This window comes from Pezoporus flaviventris, unplaced genomic scaffold (assembly GCF_033815535.1).
Source record: "Pezoporus flaviventris isolate CSIRO_AGI_PZ_B2104156 unplaced genomic scaffold, CSIRO_AGI_Pfla_v1 ptg000013l, whole genome shotgun sequence".
Taxonomy (NCBI): Eukaryota; Metazoa; Chordata; class Aves; order Psittaciformes; family Psittacidae; genus Pezoporus; species Pezoporus flaviventris.
This window is the reverse complement of record NW_026892561.1, coordinates 11,584,246-11,597,745: the sequence shown is the minus strand read 5'-3', so window position 1 is coordinate 11,597,745 and position 13,500 is coordinate 11,584,246. Positions and strand designations below refer to the sequence as shown.

The 13,500-nt window shown below is 36.6% G+C and overlaps 1 protein-coding gene across 18 annotated transcripts in view; it reads right to left on the bottom strand.

Moving 5' to 3' along the window:
• Nucleotides 1-13,500, bottom strand: part of ADGRL2 (adhesion G protein-coupled receptor L2) — a 179,807-nt gene that overhangs the window by 58,846 nt on the left and 107,461 nt on the right. For all 18 annotated transcript variants that reach the window (XM_061451595.1, XM_061451594.1, XM_061451601.1 and 15 more), the window contains exon 3: nucleotides 12,791-13,004. In XM_061451595.1, the coding sequence (XP_061307579.1) occupies nucleotides 12,791-13,004 (214 nt within the window). The remainder of the gene's footprint in view (nucleotides 1-12,790; nucleotides 13,005-13,500) is intronic.

Sequence of the window (13,500 nt, the reverse complement as noted above, 5' to 3'; positions counted from 1 at the left end):
ATATCTGAGCAATTTACACGGATTATTCACACTCAAACAACAAGCATGAGTGCAGCATCTCGCCTTGTGGGTTGAGGAGGTTTCAGGGGAGAAACATAGGGCTGGGTAATAATATCAGAGCTTTATGAAGGAGCATTTATTTCTGAGGCACAGTACTACAGTAAAGCATATAGAAAATCCAAGTGAAAATCCTGAAGCACAGTGTCTGATCCTTAGGCATAACACTGCAACAGACTTGCAGAAGAAGAGAGTCCCAGATAGAGAATATAGGATAAAAGTAAAAACCCTTTAACACCCTTTGTTGCAGCACTGTTGGTCTTTTTTATCCATGGCTTGGCATGCAGCATATTCACAGTGTAGTTAAAAGGTATGTAACTTAAATCAGCTTCTGAGTCATTATTAAATAAGTTAAAGAATTACAATATTGAAAACATACAGCTTTGTCCTTTACATTAATTTGCACAGCTCTTAAATACATTCTAAAAAATCACCCACTTAAATTACTAAAATAAGGTATTTCAAATGGCAGGTGTGATTTTTACTGCAAATTCTGAAATGTAGAAGCCTTGGTATACTTTTAATATTCACGCTTCAACTGCATCTCCAGCTCAGCTCAACGAAAATTCAGCTTGGCTCACTATGGTTCTCCTGATTTTAACACAGCTCTTCTGTTTGCAGAAATGCCTATTCAACATAAATGTCTTAGCTGTAATAGGAAATTAAGACTTACTAATTTACAGAATTGGCTGTTGAGGCAACATGATTTCATAGGGCCCTTTGGTTTCTCTCCACAATGGACAGGATGAGGAAAATTTCAAATGGGGTTGTGGTGGGAGTAACCCTAACTGAACTTTAACACATGCATTCCCCTTGAATAATTAAAAATATTATAGCCTGTATCAATTAGGAGCAATTATTTATAAAAATGTTCACCTATTGCAGTTTGCATACACAGAAACGATCACATTTTTAACAAGGGAAATGGGAAATCGCTATGGGATGCCCTACTTATATTAAATTAGCAAGAAACTTGTTATCAGACCATATAAAAGATACACCATAATAAGACATGACCTTGCAGAACCTTGGAGCCAATCTGTGATTTTTTCCTCCTGTAACCCTCCCTAATTATCTGCAAAGTTACAGACCCTTTTGTGGCAGGTTATTTTTCTGTGAATAGTGAGGGGTTTTGGGCTTTTAAATATTTAATTAGTCTTCTGATATGAGAATTGTTGCACATGCCAACTGCTTCGATTTTCAAACTGTGTTCATCCTAATTATATTCAGATTTAGATTGGTCATCCCAAACCTCTCACTCTTGTAATTATTTACTCCTTAAAGATCATTCAGTGGAGAAATATTTTTCACCCTTATGGCTCTTTCTTTCCACAAATGGCTTTTCTGGTCCGTTAATTACCCACTCAGAGGATTAGAGTTTGTAATAATGCAAGAGATCCTGCATGTAAGATGAGTTTTACAGGGTGAAAAAGAATAAATTGTTTTTTGTAAACTTGCCTCAGGGAATATCCCCTTTTTGGGTTATAATTTTCATGAACAGAGGCCGTGTGCCCATTGCTGCATATCTACCAATTCCACAGGGCTATGGAGTGACTCATTTCTATGGCTCAACAGAACTCAAAGCAAAATGCTGAGCAAGAAGCCAAAAGACAACTTGGTTATTTTACAAGGTTTATAAAAGCGCAGTCTGCTAGCAAGGTGGTTTGTCATAATTTTTAATTCTCATTTCATAGCTTTAAACTTACGTATATTTAACCAATAACTAGAATAAAATTACAACTTTTCTTATTTTATCTGCTGATTTTTTCCAGAAGTGCTGTCCCTTGGTAGGTCTTTAATCAACTCTGTAACAGTGGTGTCATTTCCTATTAAAATGTGTCTGAGAGCCCTCACTACAAGTACTTTCTTTTCTTCTGAGAGGAATGCTTGTCATGAAAGCACTGTTATTCATTACCCACAGTGATGTCTGGATCTAATTATCATCCGGAAAGTTCACAGGGCTTCCAGGTATAGGACCTCCCCTGCAAAAGTATCCTTCTGCTCTAACTTGGAAAGCACAATCCCACTTTCTTCTTTGCATTTTGAATTCAAAGGATTAAATTACTGGTTAGAGCTGCGCACTCTGATTCCTGAACTCCCAGGTTTAAGCCCAGCAAGTCTAGGGGGCTGCTTTTGTTTGCTTGTTTTTTATATCTGCAAAAAAACCTGTGTATTCTGTGGTTGGTTTTGATGCAAGTCAGGCAGATTCCCCCCTATAAAAAACAAATCAGAAAATACACTGGCTTGATTCTGTCAACACACAGATAATCTTCAATTGTGTCAAAAATATTCATGATATAATCCTTTTATCAAACTGTCTACCCACTGAAGGAGTCTCATGTGCCTGCACAATTAAAAACCCCATGTTAGCCATACATAATACTGTATTACATCTGATGCAAATCCCTTTCTATTGAAATAAGCACTGGACTGACAGCAGGAAGTGGCTGATAAGAAAGCAACAAGGCATTGCTGATGGCATTCATGATAACTGAGCACTAACTCATATGTGTTCTGTCTACAGTACATTACCCAAAGTGCTCCTGTTTTAAATGTGACTCCAGGAGGTGTTCTTTTTCTGTATTTCTGTCACAAAGGCAGCAAAATTATCTAAGAAAGCTAAATGTACAAAGTAAATGTTTTTCATACCCACCAGTGATGCTGGCACTAGAATAATATACTGAAGAGAGTACTAGTGCTACTACATCCTAGATGAGAAAACACCTACAGCTTCATGAGTGTAGTAGTACAGTTGAGCTCAACGCTGTGAAGAAATTCAGTAAACAGGGGAAGATTATAAGCTCAGAACTGTAACACTTTGTTACACTTAAAACTCAGCCAAAAAGAATGTATTAATTAGAGGAAAAGGAGCACAATGTCTTGAGTTATGGTGAAACAACAATTTTACATTGCTGGAAAAATGTGTGTATACATACATTTCCAATCTGCTCCATCATATACATCAAGAAACAAGGTATCTTGAGAATCAGTGAGAAGCAATGAACAGTAAGGTTAAATATCACAGATTACTACTCAGAAAGGAACATAAATGCCTTTGTACATACAATGACAAAACATGTATCTTGCCAGATAAAACATTATGCAGCTCAGTGTCTTTAAGAAGTAATTAAGAAGTTCCTCCAGGGTGCTTGAACTGTATGACTTTGGTCATTTCATTTCCTCAATGGAATGATTCTGCTGCCTAATTTCTTTTCTTGTTTTGCATGTGTATGTGTGCGTGTGTTAGAAGAAACTGAAATTCAAAGGTTCTGATAGCTACCATGTTATAGTGAAAATCTGGTGAAAAAAAGAAAAAGGCTTTCAATAGTAAATTTGTAGTAAGGATTCTGCACTGCAAGTGTATTATAAAGCTGGTTTGACATGCAAGAACACTTCCTCCCCATTGATGTGTCTACAGCAGGCTAAAAATATACTGAATACTGAGTATTCGGTCTATGTAACACTCTTAAGACTGCATTAACTTCATTGCAGTAACTTGTTTTATAGGCTCAGTTCATCATGACCTATAAAATCTTAGGCTGAAGTGCTTTAAATATCTGCTAACACCATGTGCAAGCCTGGGAGTACAAGGCACTGTGCTGTGAAGCGGCAAAGACAGTACTCTTCTGAGAAAGTAGCACGCACTCTTATGTCACTGATATAAACAGGGTAAGGATGCTAAATAATGTATGAAACAGGCAGCCAATCTTTATCTAAAACAGGAATTCTACTTTAGTTCTTTGCTTCATTTGACCAGGATGAAATTAGTTCAGATTGCTTCTTAAAACACATACAAGTTGTATGTAAAACACATACAAGTATCATATTAAATTGAAAAACATACATGCAAATTTCTTTCATTCACAGTTCTTGTACGAAGGGAAAAAAAAAAAAATAAAGACCTCTTTCACTTGTGGCCACATCATTTTTGCTAATTATTCTTCTCCACTATGTAGAAAATAAAATGTGAAGAGGGGAAAAAGCAAAGAGGGAAATTGTCTTTCAGTAAACATGGCCCATTTATTAAGCAATTAGATTGCAATTTTATTATTAGAGAGAAAAAAAAGAAATGTTGTAAAATACTGTTATTGCTTGTATCTTTGATCATTAAACTTCTTCATTTCAACAACCTCATTAATGTCAAAATGCCATGAATACGGCCACCCCTTTTAGAATGTATACCCTGGGCACAGGCAGAATCTATGCAATTCCATAAAGAAGTTTTTTCTTGTTGAATTCAACTAAAAAGCTTAATTGAGCCACAAAGGTCAGATGGTTCCTTTTTATCATAAGTAGAAGATTATTCTGTGGCAGAAGGAAATTTCCAGAATATGAGATCTGCTCATTTTTACACTACTCTGTAGCTACTTTTTAATTTTTAAACCCATGTTACTCTTCAATTCTTTTCCTCTGAGCTTCACTGTAATAATCTTTAAATTCTATTTCCTTTATGTTACTAATGAAAACTTTTCACTTTCATCATTACTGCTGACTTTATAACACTAAAAAGTACTCATCATTTACTTACATATATTTAATTCATATTAATCTGTTCTAATTTACAATCTATACCCTGCTCTGCCCATCTTCATGTACCTTTTCCATGTCAGTTCTGTTTACTAAGTGATATTCAACGGATCTCCTATAGTGCAGTGAACCTTAACAGGCAGCTTTTAATTGCCTCGCATAGGAAACCACATCACTATTAATTCCACAGCAACAGTATAAAATAAAACTATTGCTTCTCAGACTCTAGAGCAATTAGACCTCTCGGCTATTTGGCTAACTCTGCTTCATGATACCCAGTGCAGTTAATTATATTTTTTGATGTTAATAGTCTCTGTCAGTTTCAAGCATAACTCCTCTTTGATGAATATTTAAATTATATTTGAATAAAAAAATAATCTTGGTTACATTTCATATTCAGCAGTCATCACAGCTTAATAAAGGTCTCCTCAGCAAGGGTTGAGATAAATGGCTGTATGAACACATGTATGAAGTCCTAAATCAACTTACCAGATACTGTAGCTGTTTTGGCTAAGTATTATAGAGGATATACTGGGGTGGGAGGAATTAATAGGCTTCAATTATTAAGGAATTATTCTATATGAAGTAAATTTGGCACAGAAATATAAAAGTAAATCAGAGGTTTTTAATAATAAAACTCTGACAGTAACTGAACCAAGAACTTACCTTGGCAAGACTAGAAATTTCAAAACTATGTAAAATTCATATAAATTCATCCAAGAGAACACAAAATTCAACTGAAAAGTGTTGAAGGTTAAGCAATGTTGTCTGGGTCAAGTTCTCAAAAATATTAGTGAATTACCAAGAGAGGTAATTATACGCCCAAAACATATTATACATAATTAACTGTAGGTTAAACAGTATGCACACCCTAGGAAAGTCCTGTTCAGAAATCAGGAAAAAAACCCTCAAACCCCAAAACAAAACCAAATCAAACAAACTCCAACAAAACAAACTCAAATTTAAAACAAAAACAAAAACCCCAAATCCTACCCCCCCCCCCAAAGGCAAACAAGAAAATCAGAGGCTGAAGTATGTATTTTGCATGATGCTCAAATATAAAGGAAACAGCATATAATACTTAAAATTTTATGTATACGTATGTATAGTTATTTATTTTCACCCACAAACAGCAATGAAAGACTGATGAATATGTATATACTATTGTGCCAGATATAACCTGACTTAAAAAGAATTTGATGGTGGTTGGTGACAAAGATCCTTTTGTTGTTTCCTTTGTAGCTTGCCCAATGCCATGACTACAGCAATGTGCATGTTACGTGCTTGAACATGTGTAACATAGTATCTTCTGCAGAAAATAACAACAGAACACACTGCAAAATGATAATCAAGTACCACTGACAGCTATTTCACCTTACCTGACTGGTCAGAACCTTGTAATATGAAGATTTGTATTTAATTTATGAAATAATGCTATAACAGATGAACCCCATTAATAAAACCCCTATTTTTAATGAGTAAACTAGACCTACTACTTTCATATTAATGGTAGTGAAAATGCACAATGCTAGAATGCTTCTCAGTCATGGGTATTACTGTGTTTTTTTCTGCAATAAAGCCATGGACTACGGTATGCTTCATGAATATTCTAGGCTCTGTGATTATGCTTAGTTCATTAAAATAGGCTACATGTGTTTCTGCTTTTCTTTTTCCTTTACATTTCAGTTATAACTAGGTCTTGCAACTAACACAGAGACAACAAAACAAAACAAAAATCCACTGTGCCATGGCCCAGCATAGTGAAAAGCTTAGTTTAAAAATAAAGAGAATTTTAAGCTTCTGCTACATCAAAATACTCACAGGGATCGCTGCCATACTAAGACTTACGTCTGTTTCAGATGGGTAGAAGCCTTCACCTCTAAAGGATGCTTTAAAAACATATCTAATGGTGATAATCTTTTATGGCAAATGTTTGTGAAGCAATTGTCAGCAAGCTGAACCAGAAACCACTGGAATGTCAAAGCAAAAGAAGGACTTCATACATGAGATCGGCATCAGTACCACATCAACTCTGATGTGCATAAATTCCAAGAATGTACCTTATCCACATCAGCCTCTGCTATCCTGTCATCAGCATCTGTATTTCTCTGAGAGACATGCAAGCTCTTAATGACCACAAAGTAGAAAAAGGCAGGGTGTATTCTCTTATTCTTAGACACTTTCCACTATGTAATACCTTTAGCAAAGGGAGGCAATCTTCAGCTGAAGAAGAAAAAGCGAAGGAAAAAGCAAGCATAGCAGCAGGGGTCAGCAGAGCCCTTGTCTGAGCCTGGCAGACCCCCGAAGTAAAGCACCATTATCTCAATCACAGCCATTTGTGAATGGCAGAGGGTAAAATCCTGCCCAAGAAAACTGTTTTAAGTCACGTTAAGAAATGCAAATCTGAAGAGTGTTACAGTTTAAACACAGACTCAACGGCAGGCCCTGAGGAAGCTATTTCTGAGGCACCAGAATGCTTTGCAAGACTTTGTGCAAAGGCTCGAATTCAGCTCTGCAGTGACCCCACAGCAGGCTTTGCCTTCTACCAGCAAATACACCCTGGACGAAGTTCCCTTTTGGTGAGACCTCTTCAGGCTTATGAGTGAGATTAATCACTTACACGAGATTTATCCACCATCCACGCAAGCCTGGAGTCCAGTAGAAGATTTTGTTTATTCATTCACATTATGGAACAGACCAAACTTGTTTTCACTTGAAAGGGGACATGGTATGACAATGTTTCCTCTGCAGACCTGACAGGCAGGAATGAGACGAGGGGCTTGAAAGATGTGTCTTTGTCAGAGGAGAACTTATTTTTTTTTGTCTTTCAAAAATGTCTGATTCTGATTTACATATAGGATTTTTCAAAATGACACATTTGTTGGATATGCAAATAGATGGAAAAGAATGAACATCCATTCTCCCACGCTTGTGTCGGGAAGGATTAAGAAAAAAATAAAGTCTAAGGAGAAGGAATGGATACACTGCTCCTTTTGGCTTTCCCTTGATCACTGTGGGGCAGAAGGCACTTCACTCACATTTTGAAGACCCTCTGTTTAAGTGCAGCTGTCTTGCAGAAAGATGATGGACGTAACAGGTTAAGAGTATCGCCATGTGAGAAAAGTTCATGGTAACAAAAACCCAGGCATGAACTCTTCACTGGTGTCACAACGGGCACAGTAATTGAAGGTACATGTGTTGCATGTGCTATAGATAGGACAGGATGCATGCAACAGAAAAAAACACTCACTGCTAAAGAGGATTTATTCCTCTTTTAACCACTTTACTTTTCTGCAGCAATGTTGTAAAAGGAAGGGTATTTTAAAAAATCGCAGTTCCCTAAGTTCATCTATTATACCTAACATTTTTATATTTATGCTTACATTTATACTGAGGTTTGCTTTGTTTGTGCATATATAAAAAGCAAAATGATACTCATTAAATATGTTTAGTAAAGATCCCATGAAGATACAATTACAGTATAAATTGTAGATGAAAATAGAATTTTAAGGCCATTCCGCTGCAGGATTCACGTAACCTCCTTTCTGTTGCAGATCAAAAATAAACTGAAACTGCAAGACTGTAGTTTCTTCTGTGGATGCCTGCATGTGCTGCAAGACCTGTAGTTTAGACTATTTTGAATTTTTCCTCTTTTAACGATTACAACGATTATGTTCTCAGTATCAGAACACAGATCAGAAGTTCCTATTTAAAAATTCAAGGTATATTAGCCTTTATTAGGAGGGAAACAATGCTTTCCTTCTGAATTTAACGTGAATTTGTCTGTCAACAGTAAATGCCTGAATTTTGCATCTAAGTAAATGATTTCATAGATTTGGCATCAATAAGCTGTTATTTTTTTTTTTCTTTAAATACAGAAAGTTCATTTTTCACTAGCCCCCCCCCCCCAAATCTGTAACTGTAAATCACTCAAAAAATAAGGTATACAGAATAGGATGAACCTGACATTTTTTTAATACTGGATTTCTCAAAATTTAGAATTATATTATGGAAAATTATCATCTGCCACACTACAAAAGTATTTATTTAAATATACAGGCAAAATTATCATCTAATTGCACTGTACTGGATTCACAAAGATAGTTATATTGTCTAACCTTTAAAATAATTGGAAAATTTTCTTAAACAAAAAGTTTAGGATGAGGAAATATGATTCCTATTGAAAAAAGCCTGGTTTTAATTCAGAAGTGAAATGTCCCAGCATGCAAAAAATGCATTTCTGTAGCTTATTTTTCCACTATAAATTACATATATAACACGCCTCTGCCTTTGAAACTGAAATGTATTTTAAGTATTTACAGGTACTTTTAAATATACGTTATTATTTTAAGCTAATAAAAAGAGAAATCCAAACACTATGTGGTATTTCTTTAATACTTAGTGCCTGTCCTGAGAAAACCGTATGGTCCATCCACCTGCAAGCGGTGGCTTTGAAGTTGACACTGGCAGCAGAAAGCCCTCATAAATACACAGGCGGTTTGCATATAACTCACACAACCCACCTGCAATCCACTTACAATGAAGTGGACTTAAGACTAGGTCATAAGTAAATTTTATCATGTTAATTTTCAGACCTCTGCTGTGCCTATAAAGAGCTGTACTATTTAGCCTTATCAACTTCAAAGTCTTGTGACAGTTTTCTGACTACAGCCACACTATCACACTTTATGAGCAAGCGACTACAGTAATTTTCCCAGGCTGCTTTGCATCTTCTGCTTCCTGTTCATTTAATTTCTTTCTAAACAAAGAGGAAATGGAGGAGATTTGTCCCTGCTAAAGGACAGCAGAGCACCAAGGAGCCTGACTATTTTTAAGAACTAAATTGCTTGAAACACAGTTCCTCTGCCACTCACACTACTCCCTCACCAAATATTCCACTAATAAGCTTATTTCTAAACTCAACTTTAGCACGTGGTAGGATCTCTCCAACTTGACTATATGCAAACGCCGGGGTTAATTATCAGAGAAGTGTGAAAGGGGAGAGGGATTTTCTAAAGGTCTAGTCTCTTTCTTCAAAGCTTTAATTTTAACCATGTCAGTCTGAAGTTTACGCGGAATCTAAATACATCTGAAAGACTTTATTCTGGAATAATTGGGATCTAATTTCAATCAGGGACTAAAAATTTAATAACTACTTTACAAAGGTAAAAGCAAAGCAATGAAGTCATTAGTGTTCTATTCAGGCTTCCTAGGAAAGCATTAAGTTAAAAATCTGTCTAGAACTACAGAAAAGAAAGAAAAGGGAGGGAGAAAAGATCAAGTAGCATTTTCTTCTGAGAAAGAGGAGCTGATGCACCAGTGGACACTGGCAAAGTTTGTGTGCTAGTATCTCAAATTCTCTGGAAGGGGAGCAGGGCATGTGATTACATGGCTTTGTGTTCAACTGGAAACCTCATCTTATTTTTCAGTCTTCAGATTTCACAGTATTGATCTCATTAAGCTAGTGTTTTCACGCTGTAACTGCAATAAATGTAGTTGCTGTGCAAAAGCTGTGGAGTAATGTTGCAAATGAACAATGAGTATTTAATAATTGCCGTGGAACTACATTTAACTGCAGGTCTAAACTGAATTGAGTGGTCAAACTCAGTGGTAGAAACACTGCTGGCTGAAGTGATAAAAACGTGTCATTAGTCCTTAGAAGTAAACACTGTAGGATTTTAATTAGCAATCTAGAAACAATTGCTGCTTATTTTTAAAGGTATGGAAGAACAGTTTGCCTTGTGATCAAATGTTTTAACAGATTTTTTTTTTTCTAGTCAGTTAAAAAAAATCCCCAATGAATCTGATAGTCCTTCAGGTGAGATTTTTCTATGCAATTGCTGCCATCAAAATACAGCTGATGCAGCACTTTTAGATATCAGATTAAGGACATGTGCTGAGTACCAAATAACAGTTTGCCTTAGACAACAAAAAATTATGATCACCAATGCAGTTATAAATAAATGAGATGCAAGAACTTTAAATCTTTCATATGAAATTTGCAATGTTCTTCTTTGCAATATAGCACAAATCGAGCAATTCTGAGAAAAGATTAAACAAGGCAAGTGACAGCTTTTCTACTTAATGACAGGACTGAGAGAGAAAACTGTGAAAGCAAACTTCTGAATTACTATAAATGCCAGAAAAATAGAAAGCAAAGTGTCAAATGATCTTTGCCGTTCATTCAGGCCACGAAGAAAAAAAGGAACAAAACCCAGAAACTCTCTCTGAGCACAGGTATTCTGAACCAATGTCAGAGATCTGATCACAACTTCATCTTAATCTGTTGAAAAAGAGTGGAAGATTGGGGAACTTCAAAAATACTTTCTGCTATCATTAACTTATAGTTGATTAACTGGAATGGAAGGATTGAAATTTCAGCTTTCCAGTAAGAGTTTGATGTCACTTTAAACAAGATTGTGCCTCTATACTTGTCTCTGACTACCTTAATCTGTATATTTGCCGTGAACATAAGGAGGACTTTGATCAAAACACAACATGCATTTTACACAACAAGGAAGTCTACAGAGAGGCACTACATTTACAAAAGCAATTGAAGGTGGTTTCAAAGGGAGTTGACAGATTAGAGCATGATGACACTGCTGCTGTACTCTCAACGGAAATCTGGCTTGATCTAATTAACAGCAACGAACTAGAACCACAAAAAGATAATTCAAAAATGATTTAAAGAAGTTATATTACCTTTTTACTGGCATAGTGATGGAGCCTTTCCTTTACTGATCACAGAACAAGTCACAGGTTGAACACTCAACAAGAATAAAAAGCCTGATATCCTTAATTTACCTCCAACGTTTGAAATTGAAGCCTGAGAGCTAGCCAAAATGTTTCACTACAGAAGTAGAGAGAATCTATGTATTCCCATGAAAATAATAAAAAAATTATAAGAGTCACACTCACGACAACTTTAGTCAATTGGGAAATCAAAATGGAAGACTATTTTTAAGACTTGACTGTATCTGAGTGCTACCATGTTCGAACAGAAGACAGAACATGGAGCACAGCATGAAGGACAACTTGCATGTTTCATTTCAGACATCTGTGCACATGCACGAGAAAGCTCCCAGGTTACTCACATCCCCTTTACGTATAGATTCCTCACCCTATGAAAAATGCACTGGGAGGAAGACTTCCCACCAATCCTGAACTTACTCAGGCTTGTAGTTTAAGCCAGTAACAATGCCAGTGACTGATTCGTGCTGACACATACACAACTGTCAGCACCAGGTGACTGCTGCTTATATGCAGCCTTGTAGCACAGGGATTTCTGTGAATCTTAGTTCTGATGCACTTTTTGTACGAAAAACACTTATTGGAGCTTTATGACTTGGGTTAGTGGTGCATTTGGCAGTACTAAGTTTATGGTTGGACTCAATCTCAATGGTCTTTTCCAACCTAAGTGACCCTAAGGTTCTTTGGCTCTTCTGACTGATGATGTTCTCTGAGTGACAAACACTGCCACTAAGACATACTTCACTGTGAGGATGGTGAGGCACTGGAACAGGTTGCCCAAAGAAGTGGTAAATGCTCCATCCCCAGCAGTGTTCAAGGCCAGGCTGGACAGAGCCTTGGGTGACATAGTCTAATGTGAGACCCCCCTGAGGCAGGGGGGTCGGAACTGGATGATCCTAAGGTCCTTCACAACGCTAACTATTCTGTGATTCTAAACTTGAGTTTAGAAGCACATATGCTTCTGTACACACATGTATAATGGTATGCTACCATCTTGGCATTTAATCATTCTGACATTTTCCATTGGATGCATTTTACAGGTGGGAACTATGGCAATAATTTACTGCATTCGTAGGAAATGTGTAACTTTGCCAGGGAATGTAGAAGTTAATGAAAAATGCAGCCGTTTGGACACACTTTGAATACTGTTTGACCACCTAAAAGACAAGGAGACAGGGAATCTCCAAGTAAGTAAAATGTTTCTTGTTGTAAGTAAATAAATTCTCCTTGCAGTTATCTTCCCGCATTTTAACTTTTACTCATGGAATCAAAAAAAAAACCCAACTCTCTAATTGCAACTGGTAATTTTTAATACCATCTAGTATTACCTGATAGAAATAATAACTCCTCAATAGTAAAGTGGCAGCTATGACTCAGTACTTCTTACAGTATATACCTCACTGTATTAATTCAGGCATTTTTCTCTTTAGTACTCAAATTATATATATATATTTACCTTTGTGTCATAATTTTGTAGGCATCTGGAAGGAAGCATTCCGTGTTCTCCATCTGGAAAGGGTCAGCATCACAAATCTTGTCATCTGTCCGTCCATAATTAGCACTTTCTATCATAATAACATCACTTCCTGGACACCGGAGGTCAATGGAGTAGCCTTCACAGGAGAGCTCCCTCCTAACCAAACCAAACGGTAGCGCTGCTCGGCTAAAACCTGCAAAAAAAAAAAAGGAAGAAATAAAGGGATTAGATAGACTTGAGCCTAAAGAATATATTCATTGCACTATTCTTTTTTTGTCACATAAGCACCAGTTCTCATCAGTGTGCTAAAGGAAGTGCACCTTTAAACAGTTTGCCCTGGTACTATGTTAAGTGAAGAATCTTTCATGAAACTGTCATATCCCTGCACCACTGCCGCTGTGTCCTTAATCTGAGAAAGGAGAAATTTCTCTTCATTTATTCTAACCCTTGCTAGTGCTGCCTGTCTGGATGGCTACATTGCATGCTCCTGTTCCCACCTCTTTTCTCTCTGCTTCCTTCTTCCTTGTTTGGGCACAATCAAGCTGTGTCTGAAAGTGGAGAGCAGCAGAACAGGCAGGATTTGCAAATGCAGAAGTAACTTAAAAAAAAACCAACAAATCCAAACAAACAAACAAACCCCACAAAAACACCCCACACAAAACCATATTTCCAACTTCATTAGTCTTTCT